The 26,432-nt window shown below is 33.6% G+C and overlaps 2 protein-coding genes and 1 long non-coding RNA gene across 6 annotated transcripts in view; 1 reads left to right on the plus strand and 2 right to left on the minus strand.

Moving 5' to 3' along the window:
- The window catches only part of LOC135138145 (uncharacterized), a 63,314-nt gene that overhangs the window by 30,928 nt on the left and 5,954 nt on the right, over positions 1–26,432 (plus strand). For 2 of the 3 annotated variants that reach the window (XR_010281987.1, XR_010281988.1), the window contains exons 4-5: positions 3,628–3,740; positions 24,429–25,150. This is a non-coding gene — a long non-coding RNA (uncharacterized LOC135138145). The remainder of the gene's footprint in view (positions 1–3,627; positions 3,741–24,428; positions 25,151–26,432) is intronic. The other variant, XR_010281986.1, reaches the window with a different exon arrangement.
- LOC135138143 (uncharacterized) lies at positions 1,965–9,182 on the minus strand. Its single transcript, XM_064068031.1, has 4 exons — positions 9,068–9,182; positions 3,611–3,910; positions 3,254–3,346; positions 1,965–2,855 (listed from the first exon to the last, which is right to left on the minus strand). The coding sequence occupies exons 1-4, from the start codon at positions 9,153–9,155 to the stop codon at positions 2,770–2,772; spliced, it is 567 nt and encodes a 188-aa protein (XP_063924101.1). The 5' UTR covers positions 9,156–9,182; the 3' UTR covers positions 1,965–2,769.
- On the minus strand, positions 14,463–26,375 carry LOC135138132 (uncharacterized). Of its 2 annotated transcripts, XM_064068010.1 has the most exons (7): positions 26,243–26,375; positions 24,412–24,711; positions 21,881–21,973; positions 16,372–16,671; positions 15,877–15,972; positions 15,667–15,756; positions 14,463–15,121 (listed from the first exon to the last, which is right to left on the minus strand). In XM_064068010.1, exons 1-7 carry the CDS (start codon positions 26,358–26,360, stop codon positions 14,973–14,975), a joined length of 1,146 nt encoding a protein of 381 aa, XP_063924080.1. In that variant the 5' UTR covers positions 26,361–26,375; the 3' UTR covers positions 14,463–14,972. The 2 variants fall into 2 exon arrangements, with proteins under 2 accessions (XP_063924080.1, XP_063924081.1); XM_064068011.1 differs by lacking the exon at positions 24,412–24,711.

A 26,432-nucleotide genomic window follows, 5' to 3' on the forward strand; every position in this document is an offset into this window, starting at 1 on the left:
TGATCAAACAAAAATAAATAATTATTATTAATCAAAATCCGGTAGCACTTTAAAGACGTAAATAAATAATAATAAGGTGAACATAATTATATATTTCACATAAAACAAAAAAAAATGTTAGCACGCGTTTGATGTTCAGTTTAAAAACAGAAAGGCTTAAAAGTAGGGACATATTACGTACCGGTAAACCTCAGCTCCGGTCCAGGTCGGACGTTCACTAATCCGACTACTCTAACACTCGAAGTAAATAAATACTCCTATATATCTTAAAAAATATTTTAATAATTGTTTATTTGAACAATATTTTCATTCATGCAACCACAAAATTTGTTACCTATAGATTTATATATGAGGCACATTTTTCAAAATCGTATCTGGAAGTAGGGATTCATAGCAAGAATTGCAAAATTTTAAGCGATATAAAATTCTGCCCAGTCTATCTTATTTACTTACCTACAGATTTGTTTCTATTTGTATGAAATTTAAAAAGGGTTATCTAAAATTTGTTTATATACTTTACAACAGGTGATGCTCTTATCAGTTTGGATCGGAATTAAAGCGAGGGATTAATGCACTCCAGGCACCAGTCTAACGATGTGCGGAAATGGACCGGAACATGAAACATTTTAACCTGACTGCAAAGTAGGTACTTAAACACTTCTAAATGATCCAAAAATATTCCGGTGTTAAGCGATGCAACAAAAACCACTAAAAATTGTAAATAATAATCTGTCATACGTGATAATACCCATAGAGATCTCAGACTGGAGAGACGTTAGAGAGAGAGGGTACGGTGACCATTTGAGAGGTCCGAATCGGTAGGCAAAACAAAGCAACTTCCAGTTAAAATTTACTTTTAATTACTCGCTTCCTGGTGTGTGTGGCATTTCTGTGCAGTTCTAAAGTGCTTGTTTTCTTACAATCGCAATAATAACAATCATATTCACGATGGTTACATCTTGTTGTGCATTTGGATGCGAGGAGCGGCATCACAAAGGCTGTAATATTTCATTTCATCGGTGAGATATCTGCTGAATAATTTTTTCATACAATCTTTATTTAATTTAATTTCAGTTTTCCGACAAATCTGTTGCTAAGAAAGCAATGGATTGTTGCACTTAAACGAGATAAATTTGTTCGGACGTCTGCGTCAAGAGTGTCTAGCAAACATTTTAAAAATGAGAATTTTCGGCAGTTAATAAATTCTGTTAATCCCACACAACAACTGAGAATTTTTCAAAACATAAAAAAAAAATGAAACAAGGCCTAGAAAACTGACTAACAATGAGACCCAATGAAACCCTTTCGGCACTGCTAAATTTAAAAAAACAGAGGTGAACTTACAAAGCCATCAGTTGATGTCATCAAAGTTTGTAAGATAGCTGAAACCACTTTCAGAACTATGAAATATAATATTTCAGCGAATGTTATTAATATTCTTACAATTAAAACCATTAGATTACTAAATTTCAGAAATATGTTTAATGTCTTAAATGACCACATTTTGGATCAAGATCCACTTAACAATCATGTAGTCCAGTTGGTTTATGTAATTTTACGTATTTTTTTATTATTAGACTGAATTATGAAAACCGCAGAAATAATCAAGTTCCTAATAAAATCAGACAGGTATACACAAAATTAATTTTGTTCAATAAATTGTGTGTTTATATTCATTTTGTATTGTATGTATATACAGTGTCCTACAAAATAAAAAAAAACGACAACAAAGTTGAATTTTAAAATCATTTTTACATGATCTCCTATTTAACTCAACGGCACCGAAGCTCGTTCTTGCCTACCGATACGTGTTGGCCTTGTCTAACAACACTCACTGTAGATATGTTTATTTCTCTCTCTAGTTGTCACCGCATGCGAGCGGTATTACGCGCCTCAACAATCCATCCATTAGTTATTAGATCATTGATAATACCTAATACCTACATAAACATTTTGAGGACCGCTGGTGTACATACAACCACATCTTCGTAGACCAATAAGAAACGGGTAGAAAGTGCCAACCAGAAGCAGGCACTATCGATCACGTGACTTCTGGCAGCCATTATGTATAACTTAATTTGACGTAAGTGATATTGAACACGTTAGGGGGAAAATACATTTTATTGTGTTTTCAAAAACCATAGTTAGTTTGAAACTGCACATAGGTTTATTTTACATGTTTCCTTATCTACACATATTTTATAACTACAATTAGGGCACGTAACCTCATTTCTGACTCAACCCAACAGGCGATTGTTGAAAAAGATAACGGGTATTATATGCCTGCCAAAACGCCCAAAATGAATAAAATTAACATTAAGTCTTAATTTTTATCAGCTGGAACCAGCTGCCAATAACATAAATTAAAAAACTACGTCAAACTACAATTTTGTATATATTTTTTTTTTTTGTATTTAGTTTAATTTCGTGTTAAATTTGGAACAAAAATGACTAACTGATGTCCTTATAACGATAATTACCTAAACCTATGTACATTTGAGAAATAATGTAAAACAAAGCAACGATTAACAGTTAACATTTTTTACTCTACACATACCTATTAAAAAAAAAAACAGATTAATGCATTGAAAATATGCAACCTATATTACAACGGTCGTGGATCATATTTTAGAATTTCTTATTCTCCAAAATCAAGTATGTATTTTTGACGTAACATTGGTTGTACCTATAGTTGCAATGCATTGAACTGTGTTTTTTAGAAGTGAACATAAGGCTGCTAGAGTTAAAAAAAGATCCGGTGTTTCCTCCTTAAGTGTCAATTCTGCGTATCCAACTAAAGTAAAGGATTGCTGGTGCTGTGAAAATCGTCAGTACTAGAAGTATGCTGAAGAGTACTATAAAAAAAAAATAAATAAATAAATTCGTAAACAAATAAATTGATAACCATAACAAAATGGAGTAAGCTTCCAATGGAACATCTTTTAGGTATCTAGGTATGTTTGACCATAATTGTGAATTGTAGTCCTAAATGAGTTCTAGTAGAACTTACGTTTCTTTTTAGTAATCCACGATAAAAAACGAGATCTTTGGGATGTATTAACGTGGGTGTTAAAGCATCTGATGATAATATGCTTTTTTTTTATTAGGAATGTTCTTGTGCACATGAGGGGATTGTGTTGGTAATCAATAAAAACGCTACTTTTATTTAATTAAAATGTTAACAATATTTTCGTTATACTTACTTATATTTTGTATATAATGAATATGGTTAACTTGTTTGTCTGTACTATACCTGCTCGAACGTCAAGTTGGCTATCGTATTCGTCACAGTGTCGACGAGGGCAATCGATACGACAAGGATGTGACTCGGCACCGTTCCAACAGGCTGAAGATTTTAAAATGTTTGTATTTAAGTATAAATGAGTAGATTGATAGATTTTCGTCAGAATTGGTAGTGTTTTAATAATGCTAGCAACGAAATGCATTTATCAGAAGTCGTGAACATAATTTTTACTTTCACACAGTTGTTTCAACGCAAATTTTGTTGTTAAAATTGAAAGTTAACCGAAGAAAATCAATGCGAATGAACTACAAAACCTATTGTATTTTCTTTTAATGTATAAACGGTGTAAATATTATATAGACTTACTCTTTAAAATTTTCCAGGAAGCATATTTTGAAGAACACTTAAGGACCATTGTCTCCAAACCATCTTCTGCTGTTGTCACAACTTCCCCACTGCGGACTACCTGCGTTTTCTCGGAAGTGGAGCCAATTTCGTATGTATAACATGCACGAGTTTTGCTTCTGAAGGTGTAGCGTTTAACATATCCATTTTTGAGTATCAGATGAAAGTTTACAGTCGGGCAATTACATATTATAACTATGATGTTATTTTCTTTAATATCAATTAGTTCTCCTTTAAAAAAACGGATATCGCGACCAGGATCTGAAAAATATACCTAACAATATTGTGTTTTTGAAATTGTTTGTGAAAATGTCACACTGTTAGTAGTATTTCAGTTAAACAAAATTCCTATCTATCAAAATCTCAAATTGTGTTAAGTGAAATTTGTAAACTCGCTTTTGATATTGAAGTTCCCGTTGCAGTTGCTGTTCCCGTTGGCGTTTCTTTTAGAGCTGAAAATTGTCATCTACAAACTGCGTTATCAAGTTGCCGTCGATAGTATAACTTTGATATTCAATTAATGCCGTATTTAAAGGGGTTGTAGAAGAAAAGTGGAGGATTTCAGTTGATTACTACAAAAATTACCAATTTAGACGTGTTTTAAATTTCTTGTTGTGAAAAGATGGCTATGTATATTAACAAAATAGGCAACATATAAGCCCCGCCCACCCTCCCTGTTCCAATTCTGATGATTTTTGTTATTCGTCGTATGCCGAGGGGCGGAGCTTAATTGTAAAATCCTTATTTTTCTACGAAAAATTACTATGTGAAATATGTTCTTAAATAATCGTGTTATACAAAGAAAATTAAATATATTAAAGAAAACCAACCAAAAGCCCACCCATCCGCTTCGATTTCAATCGTAATGAATTTTTATTCGTTGTCAGACTGAGGAGCGGAGCATAATTGCAAAATCCATATTTCCCTATACAAATTTGCCATTTTAAACATACAGTTTTTCAATAGTGATGATTTTTTTATTCGTCGTGACCCAAGGCGGCGGAACTTAACTGCAATGATTTCTGTACGAGAAATAAAAAACATGTTTTTGAGTATCGTGTTGTTCAAAGAATACTGTCTATATTAAGAAAAAAACAAGCCAAAAATTAATCTCCACCCATATCCATCCCAAGCTCAATTGTGATGGATTTTTCATTCGTTGTCAGACGGAGGGGCGGAGCTTAATTGCAAAATCGATACTTCCCTACAAAAATTTACTATTTTAATAATGTTTAACTGTCTTGTTGTGAAAAGAAGACTACCCATATTAAGAAAAAAAAGGTCAAAATGTAAGTCCTTGTAGTTATACTCGTAATACCTAATCTGTTTTTGAGACGAATAGTAACAAATCTTGTTAATTTAAACGTGGAGAACGGTCTTTAACAATGCATAAGTACTGACAGAAAGTTACAATGTAGAAAATGATAGCAGCTATTTAAAATATGAGGGTTTCGGTGAAACGGCGATTAAATGGCTTAATATTATTGGACATCATTATCTAGGTATCAAAATTTGATTTTGGTGAAATTATTGCTGTCAATAAAAAACATGTTCCCCCTACGTCAGGGAATTTTCCTTTAAGGTGGTAGCACTGTACACCACCGCATTCTGACTGGTTGAAAACTCAACGTCAACGGAACGTAACGACGAAAGATAAAAGTTGAGCATCTCGAACGTCATCCCAACGGCGTGCCAACTTCTAACTGCGATGTCAACGGATGATATAAACGACGCATACTTTTGCTTCACATTTATCTTCCAACGACAACGTCAACGGAGAACAGCAACGTCAACGACAAGTTTATAAATCGACCTTTTTTCTGAAAACTGCAACGTCAACGGCGAACAGCAACGTCAGCCACAAAAGTATAAATCGACCTTTAAACCTTTTACAGAAGATGTGAACAAATGGTGGAACATTGGATTCGCAATGGCGAAATAATTTTCGGCGCGGGTAGTTTGAAAACTGCAATACAAAGTATCTGAATCTGTCCGGGAGTAGTAACGGAAATTTTACATTGCGTAGATAGTTCGTACTCCCTCCAGTCCATGGTACAAGAACACAGGCTATGATATTGCGCATTTTCTGTGACGTCATGTGGATATCATGACTGCAAACTTTAAATTCTAGCTTGTTGGATGTTCGTCAATGAACGATGTCAAATTTTGAACACATGTTAGGTATTTAGGATTAGGATTAAAAACTGAACCAAATCTCAACCTTCGTTATAACCTCACATATCATTGATAAATTGATATTTGACAGCTTTCGAAGTTGTCAGAAGGGCACTACGGTTTTCAAGGTAATGTGACGTCACGTGGCTGGTGTGCACAGCAGACGAAAATTCATCCACAGGAATAGCATACCATATGTCTTCTTGTACAGATGGAACCATTAATAATGACCACGTCCCGGTCCTAACAACAGACTGCCGAGACTACTCGAACCTTTCGAGAAAGGCAAGGTTACAACTGCAAACACGGACCTGTATTTATCGAAATTCAGCTTTCTTCAAGGGCTCGGATACTTTCGGCAGTCCATACCTAGGACCATGGCCACGGGAGCAACTTTTAATAATGTACCAAAAGCATAACAGAAAATGTACTAAATTCGAACAAAATGTACTAACTGGCGGGAAATTTAAACATTTAATAATTTCAAACATCGAATGGTGAATAAAACACTATGTTCTATGAAACTACCACTTAAACTGCATGAATGCATATGCATTTTATAACTTCGAGGAACTACTACATAACAGTTTGTTGTAATTTTAGTCTGGTATTTCTAGAACAGAGGGCGGCAGTACAAAATGTTGAAATCTTGTAGTAGTTGCCGCCTAATAGTTGACATACTTACCAGTGTACCTAAATTACAGATTCCTTTGTTCAAATATAATTTGTTTACTGTTTTTTACGACTATCAATTTTTTTTATATTTTATTTTTTTAATTTAGTTCTTGGATAACAATTTTGTTGAATTTGCTCCTTTTCCTAGAATGTAGTAGTGACGTATGTACGATTGTACCGAAACGGCAGCCCTGCACGGGAGGCGGTCATTATTAATGGTCCCGTCTGTACCATGCTTTAATCTATTCTTTTTAAAATGTCATTTGACGGAGAGAATATAGATTTAGTACGAAGTCAAGATCGAATAAATGGGGTAAACTTCGGATAGACGCACTAAAAACAGTTGGCTGGAGTTTTGTCGATGACACTAGCTTAGACATTAATGCTAAATTTTCTAGGTTTACTGAAATCGTTACGCATTACGCAAATCTTGCTTTTCCAGAAGTTCACAAAAAAATTAATAACAGCAAAAGCTTTAATAAAATAAATTGGTTCGACAAAGAATTATTTGAAATGAGAAACACGTTGAATTCTTTAAACACAATATATTCTGTTCTAAGAACCGAACAAACTAGAAAAGCAAGAAACGAGTTTCGTACTTTATACAAAAGTAAGCTAAAGTCCAAGAAAATTAACTATAATAAAAAATCTATCGAAGGCTCTAATAATAAGAACAAGGCAATGTGGAACATTATTAACCAAAAACGTAATAAATACTCGCATGCAATAAACGATCTAGATAGCTCAATCACTAGTACTGAATTTAATAATTACTTTACAAATCTGGCACCCCAATTTCCTGCAACAACATCAAAAATAGATGCTTTAAACTTTCTAGCACAAAAAGTCCCCCTATCCAATTCAGAAACTTTTAGTTTTAGTGAAATTTCTTGCATAACAACCAGAGATGCCATAAATAGTTAAAAAAAAACAATTCGAATGATGTCTATAACCTCAATACTAACCTGTTGAGCACAGTTAAAACATACTAATTTCCCCCCTAACAAAGTTAATAAATATCTGCATTAGGGAATCTATTTTTCCTGATTGTTTAAAAACGGCGGTTGTAGTTCCGATATATAAAAAAGGTGACTTGAATAACCCAAGTAATTTCCGCCCAATTGCACTACTGCCAATTTCTTCGAAGGTAATAGAAAAGGTATTATTTCGTCAATTGAGCCGCTATTTCGAAAGTAAAAAACTATTCACGGGAAATCAATTCGGATATCGAAAAAGCTTGTCCACTGTAGACGCTGTTCTCAAGTTACAAAATTATATAACATCATGTTTCGAAACAGAAGAAACAGCAATCGTGACATTTCTTGATCTGTCGAAGGCTTTCGATTGCGTGTCACATAATATCCTTCTGAAAAAATTATCTGCGTATAATATTGATGAAGAAAGTTGTAAATTACTAAAATCATATCTAGAGAATGGTCAACAATTAGTTAAATTTAACAAAATATTTTCGGACCATCTTCCGATTAATCAAGGAGTACCCCAAGGTTCCATCTTAGGACCTCTCCTATTTTTAATTTTTGTGAACGATCTACCAACTAACTTAAACTCTGATTCAGTAGGTATTATACGCAGACGATACCACATTGCTAAACAAATTAATATCGGACGTAGCACCAGACATGGTCAGTGCTGAAGCGCAATCGGAAGCCTTTGATTGGTTCACAGCGAACAATCTTGTTCTGAATGTTGACAAATCAACTACGATGATTTTTACTTTGAAGAAAGTAGAGATCCCACCCAGCTTTCAATCAAACACTAACTTTCTGGGCTTCAGTTTGGACTCTAAACTCTCATGGGTTAGTAATGGAGAAAATACTGCAAAAAAAATCAGCAAAAATATCTTCCTATTGCGACATTTGAAAGAAAATTTACCCAGAGAATATTTACGCAACATTTACTTCGCTTTATGTGAGTCACACTTGTTATATGGAATATTATTATGGGGACATACGTCATAGACTCTTTCAATTGCAAAGAAGAGCAATTCGAATTGTTTCAAATTTAAAGTACAGAGAAGATTGCCGAGAACAATTTAGGAAGCTAAATATAATGACGCTACCTTCTTTGTACATTTTTACTTGCCTAAACTACATTAAAAAACATGAAAATGAATTTTCCGCTCATAGTGACTTTCATGAATACAACACAAGACATAAAAACAATTTGTGCCCGAAAGAAATAAGACTAAAGAAGTCCCAAGATGCGGTTAATTATTTCACTATAAAGTTTCATAATAAGATTCCACATTACCTTAAAAAAGATAACGCAAAAAGATTGTTAATAAGCAGTGACTACTACAGTTATGACGAATTTCTGGAAGACAAATCTATTGTGTAGTAAAATGTTTGTATTTATGTTGTTTGGTATTTATTTACATTGTACTTATTGTATTTTATAAATTTTACAATATATTTAGTGATCTAATATACTTTTCCTGACATGTACAAACATCCCGTCTGGGATGTAATGTATGAATAAAATTATTATTATTATTATTATTAATATTATTATAATGAAAGATATGGCGCTCTGGTAGTTATTACTCACCCAACAACTTGTCTTGTGTATCTATTTTTTCAAAGGTTAACGTAACTAAAATCAATGCGCCAAATGAAAGTCTTACGAACGAGACCATCCTGTTGAATATATTCTCACTGCACTACAACACAACTCCGTTTCGACTAACTCACTGCTCAGTGTACTTTGTTTGCATTTTTTATCGCATATTTAAATATCATAAAACAAAAGAAAAATAAATTAAAGTAACTGGTTGCAAATATCTTTACAAGTTATTGCGAATATATGGCGACAAATTTAAATATAAACAAAACTAAAGTCCAAATCACAGGTCACGGTTACTGGATGGATGGTTCTTATCTGGGTGACAGAACTCCTCACTTTTTAGCTTTTCGTGGTGTTAAAAATTCACGAACCACAACAGACAATCAGCCTCGGACCGCAAAACCTGTTACATAATTGACCCTATCTTCCACCAGCCTTGCGTACTGCCCCAGCAAGAAATCTAGGAAAGGTACCAGACAAACTCGAGGTAAAATCTCGTGCTAACATTGCCGTAATTTACTGGCGAACTTCATTTCGTCCGTTTTGTTGTTAATTTTTGATTGAAAATGCAAAGTTGAGAATAAATCAGAAAAGTGTCCGCGTTGACATCCGTTTTACATGTGACCGGAAATTTGTACCTACTCCCAAAATTCGATGATTAAATAAATTACTGGACTGAAAAGCTAACACATGCCTGTTATGTCACACTATATCAAGAGTTTTAAACAAGAAATACAAATAAAAAACATAAACACATATTCAAATGAGAATATACCTACAAAAATAATATTAAACCTGTAAGCTTTTCCGAGTCCAAAAAAATTAACCGCAACTTTTCAAGGTCTTTGCTCCCAAAATAATCAAAGTTTAAACCAGTTCAGAATACTATAAATGAAATTTTAGCAATCTCGAGGGTCAAGCAATGCTTAAGTAAAACATCCAGAAACTGTAGTTTTAAATTTATGAACAAAAGAATGAAGCTTGAATAAATACGGGACTTCCTACTACGTGATTTCTGCGAACAATTTCATGTTCAGTTTCCGTCTGTCTGTCCGCCGTCCCTGACGATTTTTGTTAGACCGATAAACTCCGAAAATACTGGAGCGATTGTTGTCAAATTGTGTATGTAGATGTATTAGGAATCTCATGTAGATCGTAAAACGTTAACTAAAATTTTTCTAATCAACCCCACCAAAAATGTGATGGCATTTCTTCACAAAACACGTACCCCCGTTTTACGTTATTTTCCCCATGCCGAAATCTAGTTCAGCTCCTCCTTAAACACTAAGAACGGACCGCCCCTCTTACACTAGCTTGTCATTGGCAGTAGCGATCCAGCCATTGTGTTCTGTTGGTTCTTTCCCAAATCAGTAATTGCCGGTCCTCAGACATTCTGGCTTATATTCAAGAACGTTACATGCTGTAGAATTTTTAATAAAACAAATAATTTTAAAATGTAACAAATAATAAGTGCCAAATATCATACTCGTAAAACACATTTGAAATTCAAACAAATACAATTCGCACAAAATTTTTTACCATGTAAATCAATAAATAATTTTAAATTACGCTTCACTAATGTTAGATGCTATTTGTCACTTTCAGAATTTTCAGACAGTTTTTGACGATACAAAATCTAAAATTACATGACGACTTTTTTCAGATAAACACACCTATAAACTTGTGCAGCAAACGAAAATGAGTCGGACCAAGTCTATTTTTAAATTTAAGGGGTGGTCGCATCCCCCATTGGCGTGCATAAGCTTCAGTAAATAAATCGTTGTCAACACGTCATTCGTTAAATATTTTTCGTAGTGTTCACTTGTGTTTATATTTTTGTGTTGTGTTCTTCTGCTATAAGTTGCGATTTAGAAAACAGTTCTTTTCAGAACTACTGTGATTATAATTTGACTTTTGAAATAAACTTCCGCCACTGGTGGAATTCTACTTGTCAGATGAAGATGACTCACTGTGCTTAGGGTAAATGTGTACAAGAGTACGCACTTAGTGTAAAACTGACAACAACTTTTTAATTTGTTTGGATAGACAAATTTTATGATATAGGTTCGTTATATACATGTTTAGAGATCAGATATATTTAATTGCACGCCCCAACACCGCTATATTTTAAGAGTAATTTCAATTTTTGTCAAGATGTGTAAATGCGCACTCTTAGACAGTTCATTGCACAAGAGTGCGCATTTGAACGCTTATGAGTACGCATTACATTTTATGAAAAAATATTAGTTTCTAAGGTGAAAATAAATGGGAATAAGTGAGTACAGACTACACATAAAACGGGCGACCTATTTCTTCGTACTCTAGGGGTCTTGAAAAGACGAGAAAACGTAAAAATAGAGAGTCGGTCGACGGACTCGATTACAACACGCTCAGGAAGTAAAATAAAAAAAAAATCACCATAATCACCACCACACAACTTCAGACGCAGTACAAAGTAGTAGAGTTAAATAATTCATTATCGTATGATATGTATCTCCAAGACTATTAGACTACGTATTGCAAGCAATGCGCACTCTTATACAATACCTCGCTGCGCACTCTTGTACATTTGTACATAACCTAATGTTTTCAAAGTTAAAAGCTTTTGATGGACAGAAAGTGTAAAACTGTTAGTGTATAACGACACCTTAAAAGTTACAACTAATGAAAATTATTACTGTAAAATAAAAGAACTGGTACGTACCTTACAAAAAACTAAAAATATGAGCGGTAAAAATTACATCCACACAACGTGTGAACATAAAATCGTCAGTACGACCAAACTATAAACTATATTCAGGTCACTTTTGCACCTTTATCTCAGGTTTAACATTAAATTCTCAATGGTATAACTTCATCTTACCCAGATGGCACTAATAAGCAGAAATCATCAGTGCGTACTCTTATACATATGCGCACTCTTGTACACATTTACGGGTAAATGTGTACAAGAGTACGCACTTAGTGTAAAACTGTTAACAACTTTTTATTTTTTTTGGATAGACAAATTTTATGATATAGGTTCGTTATATACATGTTTAGAGATCAGATGTATTTAATTGTACGTCCTAAGACCATTATATTTTAAGAGTAATTTCACTTTTTGTCAAGATGTGTAAATGCGCACTCTTAGACAGTTCATTGCACAAGAGTGCACATTTCAACGCTTATGAGTGCGCATTACATTTTATGAAAAAATATTTGTTTCTAAGATGAAAATAAATGGGAATACGTGACTACAGACTACACATAAAACGGGAGACCTATTTCTTCGTACTCTAGGGGTCTTGAAAAGACGAGAAAACGTAAAAATAGAGAGTCGGTCGACGGACTCGATTACAACACGCTCAGGAAGTAAAAATAAAAAAAAATTCACCATAACCACCACCACACAACTTGAGAAGTAGTACAAAGTAGTAGAGTTAAATAATTCATTATCGTATGATATGTATCTACAAGACTATTAGACTACGTATCGCAAGCAATGCGCACTCTTATACAATACCTCGCTGCGCACTCTTGTACATTTTTACATAACCTAGGGCCGGTTTATAGAACAGCGAGTTAAATATTTAATCCTCGATTAGTTTAACAGAGAATTATAATGTGGAATATGAGCCCGTGATTGGTCAAAACATGCGCGTTGCCTCGCAACGGACCTCAATTAAAAGTTAATCGCGAATTAACTTTAACTTCGCTTTCTATAAATCGGGTCTTAATGTTTTCAAAGTTAAAAGCTTTTGATGGATAGAAAGTATAAAACTGTTAGTGTATAACGAGACCTTAAAAGTTACAGCTAATGAAAATTATTACTGTAAAATAAAAGAACTGGTACGTACCTTACAAAAAACTAAAACTATGAGCGGTAAAAATTACATCCACACAACGTGTGAACATAAAATCGTCAGTATACGACCAAACTATAAACTATATTCAGGTCACTTTTGCGCCTTTATCTCAGGTTTAGCATTAAATTCTGAATGGTACAACTTCATCTTACCCAGATGGCACTAATAAGCAGAAATTATCAGTGCGTACTCTTATACATATTCGCACTCTTGTACACATTTACCCTAAATATATTTTAATTAAAAATGTATCATGCTTATCATAACTGTAAACCATCTGCAAAATTTCAGAGCATTCGGTTTTGCAGATTCCAAATTAAACTGCAAAATGTTGTTTCAAGATTTTGATTTTTGTTTTTAATTTGGACGTTTCGGTGAAAATTCAATTCGGAGTCATAAACTAAATGTCTAGGACTATGTTACTTTATACAATTTAAAACTCATTTACAATTTCCCTGGTCTTGAATTTCATCAAAATCAATTTTAAAAATTAAACTCAGTGCCTTTGAAAGACTCCGCCTCTTCTGTGTGATTAGTCCGCATGAATACTGAAACGTATCCTCTTGCCTGCTTTCTATCCTGTGCAGTGATTGGTCCACCACCACCTGACCAAAGTGACTAAACACCATAAAAATTGCCATGGCATAGAGTGAGACAAAATTCCTGGACCCCCAAGTTGAAAACAACCAATGAGCGAAATATTACACATCACGTGTTTCCAGCTTAATTCTGGTAGTTTCGGCAAACATAAATTGCAGCGGGCGGAGAGCATATCATATTTTAATCCTTCCATTTAAATTACAGCGGCATCTTTATTTTTGTCCATGCACTAAATAATAAAATGAAAATTTTATTTTGTTATAATTATGGGAATGCATTCTAAATAAATTACGAAATTATTTCCACCACACTTTCCTCATTTATGGTAGGTATTTCAAAAAGTAGCTTTGATAAAAAGTATTCAATTGTAGGTAATTCTCGGGAAATGAGAAGAATTAATCAAGGTACTGATTAGACTGCATTTTGAACCATTTTCTTTTTTGCAGATAAGTATTCATAGTAATAAGCAAGAAAAAAGTTTTCTGTAATTAACCATAGACTAAGCAAATAAATAATCTTAAAATGTAACTAAATTTGTTGTAAACGAAAGAAAATTCTTCCAGTGTAAATAGGCAACCAATAATTCATCCGAAATGAAAGGGTACCTATGTCATGAAAGCAGAAAACTCGTATTTAATGCGCAGTGATATTGAACATATCTGGACTGTTGTGTAAAAACATAATCTACTATAAAGAGCGCTATTTTACAATAGAATGAATATTCACATTTATTAATAATATGGATATGGTCCTCTCACTGCTAATGTTAGTTAAGCAACGCTACCCGCAGTAAAAAATTTTTAATGGTGGTTCAACAATCATTTAATCCATATATTTTTTCGGAAATATCCATTGCAAACTTTTCTGCAATTACGCATAAACTAAGAAACTACTAAGTATAATACGTGCAGAATTTTCAGTAAAATAAATAATTTTAAGATGTAACTAAATTTATTATAAAAGAAATAATGTAATATAAACACCGAAGTTTACTAGTTCTAGTAAATTCTTCTAATTCAATACTGGACAAAATTTCATTTACCGCTTCTCCTTTGTTACTTAAAATATTTACTTAGGGCTATGTGAAAAAAAGGTACATACACCTGCATAATAAAAAATATCTTAAAAACTTATAAGTAGCTACAAAACAATATCTCTATGAATTACAGAAGATGGCTACGTACAAAATTAGATCAAATAACACATTTTTTTGTGAATAAATTAAATTTACAATTTAGAGTTAAATTTTGAAAAAACATATTTTGACAAATTGTCGTCCTTATGATTACAGAAATATTGTGAAACAAAACAAGGATTAGTTTTATCTGCAAGATATCTCTCTTATATGCATATCTTATCAAGTACCTATCACTAATTCTTCTGGCGGATTGACAAGCAGCCTTATATTTGACAAAGAAGTTTTCAGTTGTTGGAATAAATTTTCATGCTCGCAATAGGGACGTACAAGATGTGAAATATTTCTCCTCCTTTTTCTCTCTAGTCTCTACTCTGTATTTTACGTACTTCCAGCAAAGGTAGATCATTGCAAGTGCCATCAATATAGCCAGTATTATAAGCATAGTGTAGAGTACTAAAAAAAAAACAACAATCAATTGATAAATAAATATTTTAACATTTGACTTCATAGCAATAGAAAAAACTTGGATTTGAATTCAAGTTGCATTGTACATGATTTTATTTACCTACCTATATACAGGGTGTTATGATTTTTTGACTTTGACTGATGTAATTATTTTTAAATGTTAATGCTCTTAGTTAATGTAACATCCTGTGTACAAAGTATGTTCAACAAAATTTTGTTTTAATTCTAACTTCGCCACATTTAAAATTTTTAGTTATCTGCATACAAAAAATTAAACAATGTTTATATATTTATATCTTAAGCCAATATAACTAAAAAGTTTGATGGAAACCCAACCATTTGTGTATTTTTTTAAATGGTATGGTTTTGAAATGTGAACTTAATAGTTTTCTCGTTGAAAAACACGAAATTTGTGAAAATATGTGTCTTGTGCGTTGGTTGCTTAGAAATATGTTGGAGTTTCCTCTACCAGATCGTTGGGATACTCGATATATTGTTGTGGGTGTTAAAGTACCTGATGATAAAATGCTTACTTAAATTAGGAGAGTCACAGGAGTTTTGTGTGTGTGTTTCATTTTTAATTACACTCTTGTGCCCGGGAGAGGATGCTGGAGTATTATGATCTGTAAAAATTATATTGTAGTTAAGTAACTGTAAGCCATATCATGTGCATGTATTAAGAACAAAGTAGGTATGTATTCAAATGTAAGTATATAAAACTTGTCTGGATTTACTGTACCTACCTGCAACGTCAAGTCCACTATTGTCTTTGCATTCTCGACAGTGTCGATAAGGGCAATCGATACGACAAGGATGCGACTCCAAAGCGTTCCAGCAAGCTAAAAATTTTAAAATGTATGTAGTTATATGAATTAGTAAATTGATAGATTTACAAACAGATTAGACTAGACAGACGTTCTAATCTGAATTGTAATATTCAATTCAGCTGAAAAAAAGTTAGATGAAATTCTCCACACAAGTTTTTAACTCGTCCGATAATTTTGAAATGATATACCTACTTAGATCACGTCATGACTGAACCTGATCGTAGGTCTTGCAAAATTTACAGGCCAGAGATTTTCACAGTTTTGTTCGTAAGTTTTGCATTGCATGTTGTGTTATCATAACAGTAGAAATTATTTACATTGAGAGATCTTAAAATAGCTGATATGGAATAATGGTGAATCATTTTGATAAAAAACATTTTTAGTACAAAGTGTAAATAAGTATAGACTTACTCTTTAAAATTTTCCACGAAGCATACTTTGAAGTACATTTCAAGACCATTTTCTTCAAATCATCCTCTGCTGTTGCCACTACTTCCTCATTGTGGACAACCTGCATTTTTTCGGAGGTGGACACAATTTCGTAGGTATAACATCCATGAGTTTTGTTTCTGGATATGTAGCGTTTAACGTGTCCATTTTTGAGTACTAGATGAAAATCCAAGTTCGAACAATTGCATGATATAACTGTGATGTTATTTTCTTCAATATCAAGCTTGTTTCCTTCAAAAGAACGAAAATCTCGAACAGCGCCTAAAAAAATACAACAACGTTTTTTTAAATTTTTGTAGTATTTCAAACAAACAAAATTTGTCTCTATCAACACCCCAAATTGTGTTAAATCAACTAATTCAAATTATGCTTAATATAAATAGTAATCATTGTGTATAGTACTACAATCACGATTTCCGGGTAATCTAGGTAAAATGGAATTGATTAACTGACTCATCGAATCGAAAAAAAAAATAAATATGATAAGAAGACTAGAGATGACGACGAGGCAACTGCGCACCGACGTACAGTGGCGGAGCAAGAAAAAAAATGCAGGGGTAAGAAATATGAAAAACTAAACAGAGAAGAATGAGAAACAAGAAACAAAAGCTGGAAATTCGACGGTAGCCTCCCTTAAACACGTCGTGAAGGGTATTAAGAATGACCTAACCGCTCGCCCTTAGAAATGGCAGGAAAAACAAATTGAAGCCGTTAATGATCGACTACTCACCCAACAAATTTCCTTGGGAAATTATTTTTTGATGGGTTAACGTTACCATACTTAACAAACTTATCAAAAGCTTTACAAAAGTAATTGACATGTTGTACAACTATAACTGTGTATACTAGGGTGATTCAAAAAAAAAAATAATTTTTTTTTTCGTGTCAAAGAGGTTCAAAAGTTTCTTTTCAACGTAAAAAAATACCAGTTAAAAGTTGAGCTCTTAATATTAATATTAAGACCGTCCGCATCGCGTTTTTCTATTTCCCATAAGAATAACATGGGAAAATTTTTGTTTGCACCTTTGCACCATCAAATTTATTGTAATGCATCAAAAACGTCAAAATTTGGATAAATTTAACTTTAGCCTAAAATAACTCTTCAACTATCAGGTTTCTCGCAAAATCATAGGAGACACTTTTTGTAGAGCGTTCAATTCTCTATAAAAATATGTGATTGAATTTTTTTCACGACACACGACGGGCTAGCAATAAAAATCAGAAGGTGCAAACAAAAATTTTCCCATGTTATTCTTATGGGAAATAGAAAAACGCGATGCGGACGGTCTTAATATTAATATTAAGAGCTCAAACTTTTGAACCTTTTTGCACGAAAAAAAAAAATTATTTTTTTTTTGAATCACCCTAGTGTATACATAGAACTATAAATCAATGTAGAATTGCAACTGACACGCCACACACCACTTGCTTTAAGATAAGAGTTTGCATTATGATGATATCAATAGACGTAAAACCGTAGGAGGAAGGGGTTGGTAATATGTATGTTTGGAATTTAATGCCATGAGATGACTAATTTCCCTTAATTTTGTGTGTTATCCTAATCCGAAATTCTTGCAAGTCAATGTTAAAGAATTCGCAAGGAGTAAGATGAGATGATCTATGCGGCCAGTTGTTGGTGTATTGCGACTAATAATTCTATTGTCATAAAATTCTACTAAAAAATCTATTGTTGCTCGATTTCTATGAGCAGCAGCACCATCCTGTTGAATCTAACTGTAAACTAACTCATCATCCAGTTGACTTAAACGTAGAGTTAAAATTTCGTTTCGATATCTTGCAGCATTTATGTTTTTCTATATTTTATTTACTCTTTACTAGAAAAAACTGGATCAATAATTCTAAAGTCCGACTTTCTGGGGATATGGGGGAGATTCATTGAAAAAGTGTGGATTTTCTGAAGTCATTGTTATAAATAAACGGCAAATAATAATTTCAAGGCCTGCTCCAAATATATTTTTTATTGCGCAGCCGTGAAATAATTCCCCACTAACATCAAAGAGATACTGGTAACCTAATCAAGGCTTCAATAGTTGTAAGACGTATCACTTACTTTAATAAATAATCTTTGGGAACAAAATTTGGCTTGATAATAATTTAATGTAGTATTTTTCCAGTACTCGAAGTATTAAGTAGGTACACTTTATTTATTTACTTACAATCGGATTCATAACATGTTTCGGAATAAGTTTCACCTTTTCAATTTTCAATGGGATATTAAACTTAAGTTTGACTATAACTTAATCTTAACCTTATCTGTTCCAAACCTCGACGACCGGAACTAAAGACGTGGAAAATTGATTTCTCGGCTTTCAAAATTTTAACCTTTTTAATATTTAAAAATTTAAAGTGACGTATACCATAATTTATAGACAATGAAGGTTCTTAAGTATGTTTAAGTTAAGAGAGGACACACGTTTAATCTAGATAAAAAAATTTATATTTGCAAACCGCTTTACAGTTAACACCTTATTTTATTAAGGATCTTCTGTTCTGAAATAATTTCTAAGTTGCACGTAGGTAATCCATGCGGACACCATGATTTTATGTTAAAATAAATAACTGTAAACTTGTATCTAAAATAATGTAGTAGAAATTTTTAAAATGTACCTAGGCATGTGCATAAAATCTACCAATCGGTTATACAGACCATATTTAATTATATGCACAGTAAGTTATTGCATTTTCAGCTAAAAGAAAATTTAAACTCCTTAAGAGCAGGTTTTACTCAAGCCATTCATTCGTTTCTCGAACTGTGAAATCAGTGAATTCTGAGGGACGTAAACATTTTCGAGGGGAGAAGTGAATCTTAGTCACAGCGTACACAGAAAGATTCAACTTAGTTCGGGTGCCGTTGTCGACTTGTAACACTCCACCGATTATAATATGACAAAAGTATTTCAAAATACGATCTCGTCGTGTCTGTACTTTGCGTTTCAGAGTGGGAGTAGATGTGAGCCCCCGCTTAGCGTCTTTCCTCACCTGACCCGAGTGAGGGCAACTAGAAATCGGCTTGCATTTTGTCCGAAAACATGCGTTCTGTTTTTTCGTTTCATAGCAAAATTTTGTAATTTACAACGTCGCAATTTTATATACACGCTTACGAAATATTGATCTTGCTGCCCCCGTTTGAATTCTTCGAAAGGCGTCATTTAATTGCCGCTTCTTTTAAGCCAATTTTATGTGATTTTGTTAATTTTTATTGCAACAGTTATTTGTCAGATTTAAAAAATTCGAACGGTGGCAAAATGTCACATCCTTTGACAACACTCAATTAAATTTTCAACTATTTTTAACCATTAATAAATCAATGATTCGAAAAATCATAACCCATTGCACGGGCTACTTTCCGTGTGGGTAAAACCTCCTCTTAACCGATTTTATTCTAGGGCAACGAGACGCGTTCTAACTTGTTTCGATTAAATTAAAACTTCAACAAATTTACGTCGCCGATAAAAAAAATAGGTCAGTTTTTTTCTTATAATTTATTACTCACCCTGCAAATTTTCTGGTGAACGAGTTTCTTGACGGGTTAACGTAAGTAAAGCTAAGATGGTTACCAAAAGTACGGCAAAAAATGACATGTTGTTTCACTGTGGATGGTGAACGGCAAATGAATTTTCTTAATGTATGATAACAAATTAATCAGATAAGAGGCAGATGGGACGACGCTTTCGTCAAAATCGCAGATCGTTCGAATAATGAGAGTACAATTGAAATAGGCAACACAAGTTAAAAATAATAATACAAAGTAATCAAGTTGTCTTTAAATTTTTTTGCTGCCTCGTCGTCGCCTGTCACAAATGTCACAATCCAACTTTTTTAAATGTTTTCAGTCTTTTCGCTTTCTGATAGGCAGACAACCAGTAATTCAAGCGGAGCGAAGCTTACTACTGCATCAAGAAAGTTGCAAATTCTTAAAACGCAGTGACAGATTTTCCTAAGCCAACTTGAAGTGCGACATTTTATCTTCAATCTATTAAAAGCAAGTACTATCCAAAAGGATTAATAAAATAACCAAGATCACAAATTGAAGTGATAAAAAATTTTATTTGTCCGTAGTGAACGTAGCAGCATTCCAGAGATCTTGAGATGGCCACAAATTTTCCACTGATGATCGAAATATTTAATTTTATCTAACATAATTCTTAGATTTTCGTAGGTTTCTTTCATGTGCACAGAATGTGCTACAGGAACTGAAGAAAACTTATTTCCGTTATGTAATAATACAGCCTTTAAACTTATTTTATTTGAGTCAATGAAAAGACGTCAATCGTTTGGATCATAGTGTTCAGCACCTAGGTGTGTTATCAAGCCTGGAATGTCCACACAATAGACCAAAGATTCATCTTCCAAAAAATAAATGGTGTACTCTTTTTCTCTGTGCCTGTACCATGCAAATGTTGTATCGGAACTTAGAAGATTTTTAGAATTCAGTCGTGAACCCAACAATTGCGTAGCCCCTTTTGACAAATTTAGATCCCTGGTTAAATCATTAAGCTCCGCCTGCTCAAATTTGTGGGGAACTGAATCGTTAGAACTTTCACTATCATATACCTCCTCATGGCCATATTGCATTTCTATGTCTGAGTCAGGGGATTCCATAACATTAAAAGGTTCAGGAATTAGCAGATCTGAATCATTGGGTATTGGTTTAATTGCTGATGACACAGTAGAGTATGTAATGTGCTATTTTTGTACCACCCATTTACACTGGTGGTACAAAAATAACACTCTAAGTTACTCACCGGCTCAAGCCATATCATGGGCATTCTAAAATTTAGAGATTTTTTTTGACCTTTGGACCATTTCCGTAATTGTTCAACACAAGTATGACAAACTTTATGTGGAACCCAATTTTTGTCTTGATTTCCAATGTCGAATCCAAAATAAATGCGATATGCGTTTTTAACAAATTCAGTAATGTTTCTTCGAAGTTTTTTAATAACATAACAACCACAAATATAACAAAAACTATCAGGTTCATTAACACAATGAAAACGAAATGAAGTTGAAGCCATTTTACGTCTTCATTGAATGATTTGATTTAAATGTCCAAAATTGAGGCAAAATAGAGACCATTTCCAGGGGAATTTATGGTTTTAGTTTCGCAACTCACTAGGATGCTTTTATACGTTAACATTATTCCAATAAATAAAAGTTAAGTAATAGTAAAATAAAATGTTGTGCGGTACTGCTAATTTTTCTTAAAATGTAAGCATATTTTTTTGTAATTGAACTATACGTGATGGAAAAAAAATAAGTACAGATATATTAATTGTATGTGATCCTTATCACAAAATACTAACAAGAATTCAAACCCCAAATTCATGCCGGCCTGTGAATCAATAAAAACGCTACTTTTATTTTATTAGTAAGTTTGCAATATTTTCATTATATATTTGTATATAATGAATATGGTTAATATAAAACTTGATTGTATGTAATATACCTGCTTCAACGTTAAGTTGACTGTCGTATTCGTCACAGTGTCGATGAGGGCAATTGATACGACAAGGATGTGAATCGGCGCCATTCCAGCAGGCTGCAAATTTTAAAATGTTTTCAGTATTTAAGTTTAAATGAGTAGATTGATAGATTTCCATTAGAAATTCTAGTGTTTTAATAATCACGCACATAATTTTTATTTTCACGCATTTGTCAGTAAGTAGTATTATGTGCGTCATGTTAAAATATCTGTACTATAACATACAGGGTCATTATAAAATATTGTAGTCAAGGAAGGCCATGACTTTGGTGACATTTTGTGTCGCCTTTTTCGGTTTTGTGGAAAGGATTACACTAATATTGGAGTTTTTATTTTTAACGCCACATTAGTATGACATTAGCGGCTGCACTGTTTCAACGCTTCATCAAGTTCTGTCAGATGTCAATGATTTTTTCGTTTGTACTATTCTGTTTGTACTGATTACTGGTACGTTTTCCCACACTTTGTGCGTTAATTGACCTGTCTTGTATTCATTTTTGCTGTCTTCCCCTTTGTTCGAACTTTAATAAGTGTCTCAAAAAACAGTTTTTATCAAAACTACAGATCATTGTGGAATAATCTCACTCAATAATGGACACAGAGGAATAACTATGGTCAGTGTTACAAATCACTTTTTTAGTTCTTTGGAGCAATCATCATGCCCTATTACCGTAATGGGGTGTTAAATGAGGATGGGGATGGAGTGTACTCTGTGGAGGTATCTAAAAACGAGTATCTGGTGAAATGTCCTGTTGTCATTGAGGAAGAATCTTTGAAGACGCTATACGGCGAATTATGGCCAGATTTAACGACACTGGTAGCGTTTCTAAGTGAAAACCGACGGGGAGACTTCAAGTTAGTGAAGACGTTGTTGAAGATTTAAAGATGAGAATGGAACAAAGTCTGAATAAAGCTTTGTCAAAACTCTGTACAGTCCGGAGTACCATACAGCACGTGCCAGAAAATTGTAAAAGAGAAGTTACATATGCATCCATACAAGATTTCGTTTATTGAGGAGCTGATTTTCCTCGCCGCGTTGGATATTGTTGTTGGTTTCAAGCTAATATGGACGATAACACGATTCTCAATTTGTCATTTTTTTCTCATGAAGCCTGGTTTCATCTGTCAGGCTATGTCAACTCACAGAACTTCAGAATTTGGTGTATAGAAAATACTCACGTTTTTGAAGAAACACCATTACACGCAGTGAAGGTTGGTGTGTGGTTAGCTTTTTCCAGACGACAATTCATAGGCCCGATACTTTTTCAAGTAAATGAATGTGATCAATAAACAAAATTGGATGTAAAAAGTGTATGTAGGTACTGCAATAAAGTTTTTTATTTTCAGTAACTTTCATTTTTCTTTCTGTGTTAGTTGCATTCTCTTAATTTAAAACTTACTTCAACTTACTGTTTAGTAATAATTGTAACTTTACTATTTGGAAGGTTTAAAAATCTTTATTAAACATTCTGTTGTTTCAAGAGGTCTCGTAATCATCTACAGAACTGTTTAACACTATGCTTCTAAAATTTTATTGTTTTTTTCATCTTTTTTATTATAGAAATTTAGAAAAATCTTGATATTAGGATGGCCATGTGGACGTGTTTTGGGTAGAACTTCTTTGACGTTCCTGTTATGCAGATCTGGCATGTTTCAGATATCTAGAAACTGCAAAGCTGAAGATAATGTTTGGACATAGCAGTTTTCACCTATTGTGGGGATGAACATCAAGGCTTTCAGTTGTGTTTTTTCAAGAGAAAAGCACTGGTCACAAATCACGTCTTCACAATGTTTTGGCGATTCCTTACAATTTCCAAACAGAACTTTCGCGGGATCACAACTTTGGCAAAATTATTTACTGCAAAAACTCATTACTCATTGTCATTTTAAAACAGTGGTAGTGTTCGTTAACTGTAATAAGACTTGCTCTGCCATTGCCCATTACGTGATTTTTCACAATTTTTACCTTCAGGGTACCTATAAAAATGTATTTTTTTAATTAATTACCGTGTTCATTGGTTTCGGCAAATTTAACCTCACTTTTTGGATTTCATTATTTGAAAAATTATTGCTTCTTTGCAAAACAGACCAGATGATTTATTCTGTTCAACTGCAATCGACTTTCCAAGGTGTAATTCTTGACAAAGCCCTTAAACGTTTTTCTGACAATTTACAATTTTTGAAGCTGAAATGTATTGCAGTGGCGTTCACAAATGCTCGATAACACTGCAACCCTTAATGCTCTGGCCTGGCGTATTTTCGTGTCTATTTAAAAGGAAATTAAACCGCAAACCTGGCATTTCAATTTTTGACACATTTGATAGATTTGTTTCGACGTTCGTGACATTTCAAAAGAGTTGAAATCATTTTGGTGATTAGCGGCACGAGAAAAATTTCAATTGTTTTTCATAGGCGAGTTGACTACAATATTTTATAATGACCCTGTATTAATTCAACGCAAATGTATAAACGGTGTAAATATTATACAGACTTACTCTTTAAAATTTTCCAGGAAGCATATTTTGAAGAACATTTAAGGACTATTGTCTCCAAACCATCCTCTGCCGTTGCCACTACTTCCCCACTGTGGACCACCTGCATTTCTTCAGAAGTGGACGCAATTTGGTATGTATAACATGCACGAGTTGTGCTTTTGAAGGTGTAGCGTTTAACATATCCATTTTTGAGTATCAGATGAAAGTTTAAGGTCGGACAATTACATATTATAACTATGATATTATTTTCTTCAATATTAATTAGCTCTCCTTTAAAGAAACGGATATCACGGGCATGATCTAAAAAATAGAAGAACATTCGGGAAAATGCCACGTGTACCTATTTACGACATTCAAAAAACGTGACTATAGTGCTCATAACACTGTATAAATACAAAAAGTGGGTGGCATCTCTCCGTATTCTACCCTAGCATGAAAACTCAACTGTCTGAATTGGGATGTTTAAAGGAGTGTGCTAGGTACTATGAGTACAGTCCCGTTTTCCGGGATGAGGGAATAACACCATGGACGAATACTGGAAGCGCCCGGAGTGCCACAAAGGACGACAGCATCGCAGCTAGGAAGATCGTGCCCGAAGTAATGATGATTTTCACCTGGACGACGACAACAACAACGCGGACAATCACGAGGACGACTTAGGACGACGTCTGTCCCAGCAACGTTTTACCCACACCCTCGACTTACTACTGTCATCTTTGGTAGAGCTTGTTCTAAAAATGTAAGTGGTTGTACGCCTTAAATTCCAGCAGTCAACTAGATTTAAAAAATAATTGACCGTAACTGGTAGATTCACTAAATTTAGTTACCTACTACGTACTTACACTGAAAAAGCGTCTAACGTAAATGTTATTATAATCAAAGCTATTTTTTTTAATTTCAAAATATTATTAATGAAAGTGGTGGGATATTAAAAACCGAACTCTGACTAATCAGCATTTGTCTTGTGATCTGCCGTTGACTCACGTGACGATTTTCTTCTATAATTTCAATCATGTCAGCTTCATTTTCTAACGTTACTGAAGGACATCTAATTTTAGTTTTTTAAATTATTCAACTTCTCTTATTAGTTTCTTCGAGCCTTCTGAATGCTTGGTTAGAAGAAATTGGCATGTAGACGAACGGCAGTATCGAAATTTCCATCACACTTTCCCAAAGTTAAAAGCATATCGGTTTTTTTGGAATTCGAAAGCACTTTTAGCAAAAGTTGAAAATAATTTGACTGGTAGAATTAATTTGTCGTAATTTTGGCGCAATCATTCCCATCTACACATTATTTACTATTTATAAAAAAAAAATTAAGATAAAATAATCAGCATGGAGATAATCTAGAAAACCGTTTCATTATCAACTGCTGTAGTAGGAAAATTTAATTGCTATAATGTTGAGGGACTAAGTGTAAATATTAACTTGTTATATATAAACATGTAAATATAATAAACACCATTTGGTTGCACTCGAAAAAAAAATTAAGGGGATAACTGTTTGAAGTGATATGTTTGAACCATCGTGAATTTATCAGATACAATCGGGTTTTTCGGGGTAACTCAGTAAAGATGGAACAGAAGAAGTGAGTCATCGAAGAGAAAAAAGGAAACGGGACAAAACAAGAGAGGACGACAAGACACTCAAAGGCAAGGCAGCCGCATCCGACGGTAGGACAAGAAAGAAAAGATAAAAGATTAAACAGAGAAGAATGAGAAGTAGGACAGTAGCCGTCTCAAAACGTCATTGTGAAGGACGTCAACAGTGGCAAGCGCGTAAAAACAGTATGGAGCCTGAATCACGCTCTAAAAATAAATGGAGTACTCACCCAACAAATTTTCTTGCAAGACTGTTTTTTCAGAGGTTAACGTAACTGGAGTCAACCCGGTTGGAAAAAGTAGAAAAATGACTCCCATTTTGTAGAACTGAGACGCTACACGCTCCATACTGTTAAGAGCTAAGTTGTCAACTGCGGCATATAAATCTGGATGCTCCTTTATCAGTCAATGTGTTGTAAC

This window comes from Zophobas morio, unplaced genomic scaffold (genome assembly GCF_036711695.1).
Source record: "Zophobas morio isolate AGI-343-1 ecotype UQ-CSIRO unplaced genomic scaffold, CSIRO_AGI_Zmor_V1 ptg000030l, whole genome shotgun sequence".
Classification (NCBI taxonomy): domain Eukaryota; kingdom Metazoa; phylum Arthropoda; class Insecta; order Coleoptera; family Tenebrionidae; genus Zophobas; species Zophobas morio.

What these genes read in the sequence shown, in the direction of transcription:
- LOC135138143 (XM_064068031.1), bottom strand. Translation starts at nt 9,155, where the DNA reads ATGGTCTCGTTCGTAAGACTTTCATTTGGCGCATTGATTTTAGTTACG. An exon ending in TACACAAGACAAGTTGTTGG is followed by an intron (nt 3,911 to 9,067) that starts GTGAGTAATAAC and finishes TATATTTTTCAG; the next exon opens with ATCCTGGTCGCGATATCCGT. An exon ending in CCAACTTGACGTTCGAGCAG is followed by an intron (nt 2,856 to 3,253) that starts GTATAGTACAGA and finishes TTTTTTTTATAG; the next exon opens with TACTCTTCAGCATACTTCTA.
- LOC135138132 (XM_064068010.1), bottom strand. Translation starts at nt 26,360, where the DNA reads ATGGAGCGTGTAGCGTCTCAGTTCTACAAAATGGGAGTCATTTTTCTA. An exon ending in CTTGCAAGAAAATTTGTTGG is followed by an intron (nt 24,712 to 26,242) that starts GTGAGTACTCCA and finishes TCTATTTTTTAG; the next exon opens with ATCATGCCCGTGATATCCGT. An exon ending in TCAACTTAACGTTGAAGCAG is followed by an intron (nt 16,672 to 21,880) that starts GTATATTACATA and finishes GTATTTTTTTAG; the next exon opens with GCGCTGTTCGAGATTTTCGT.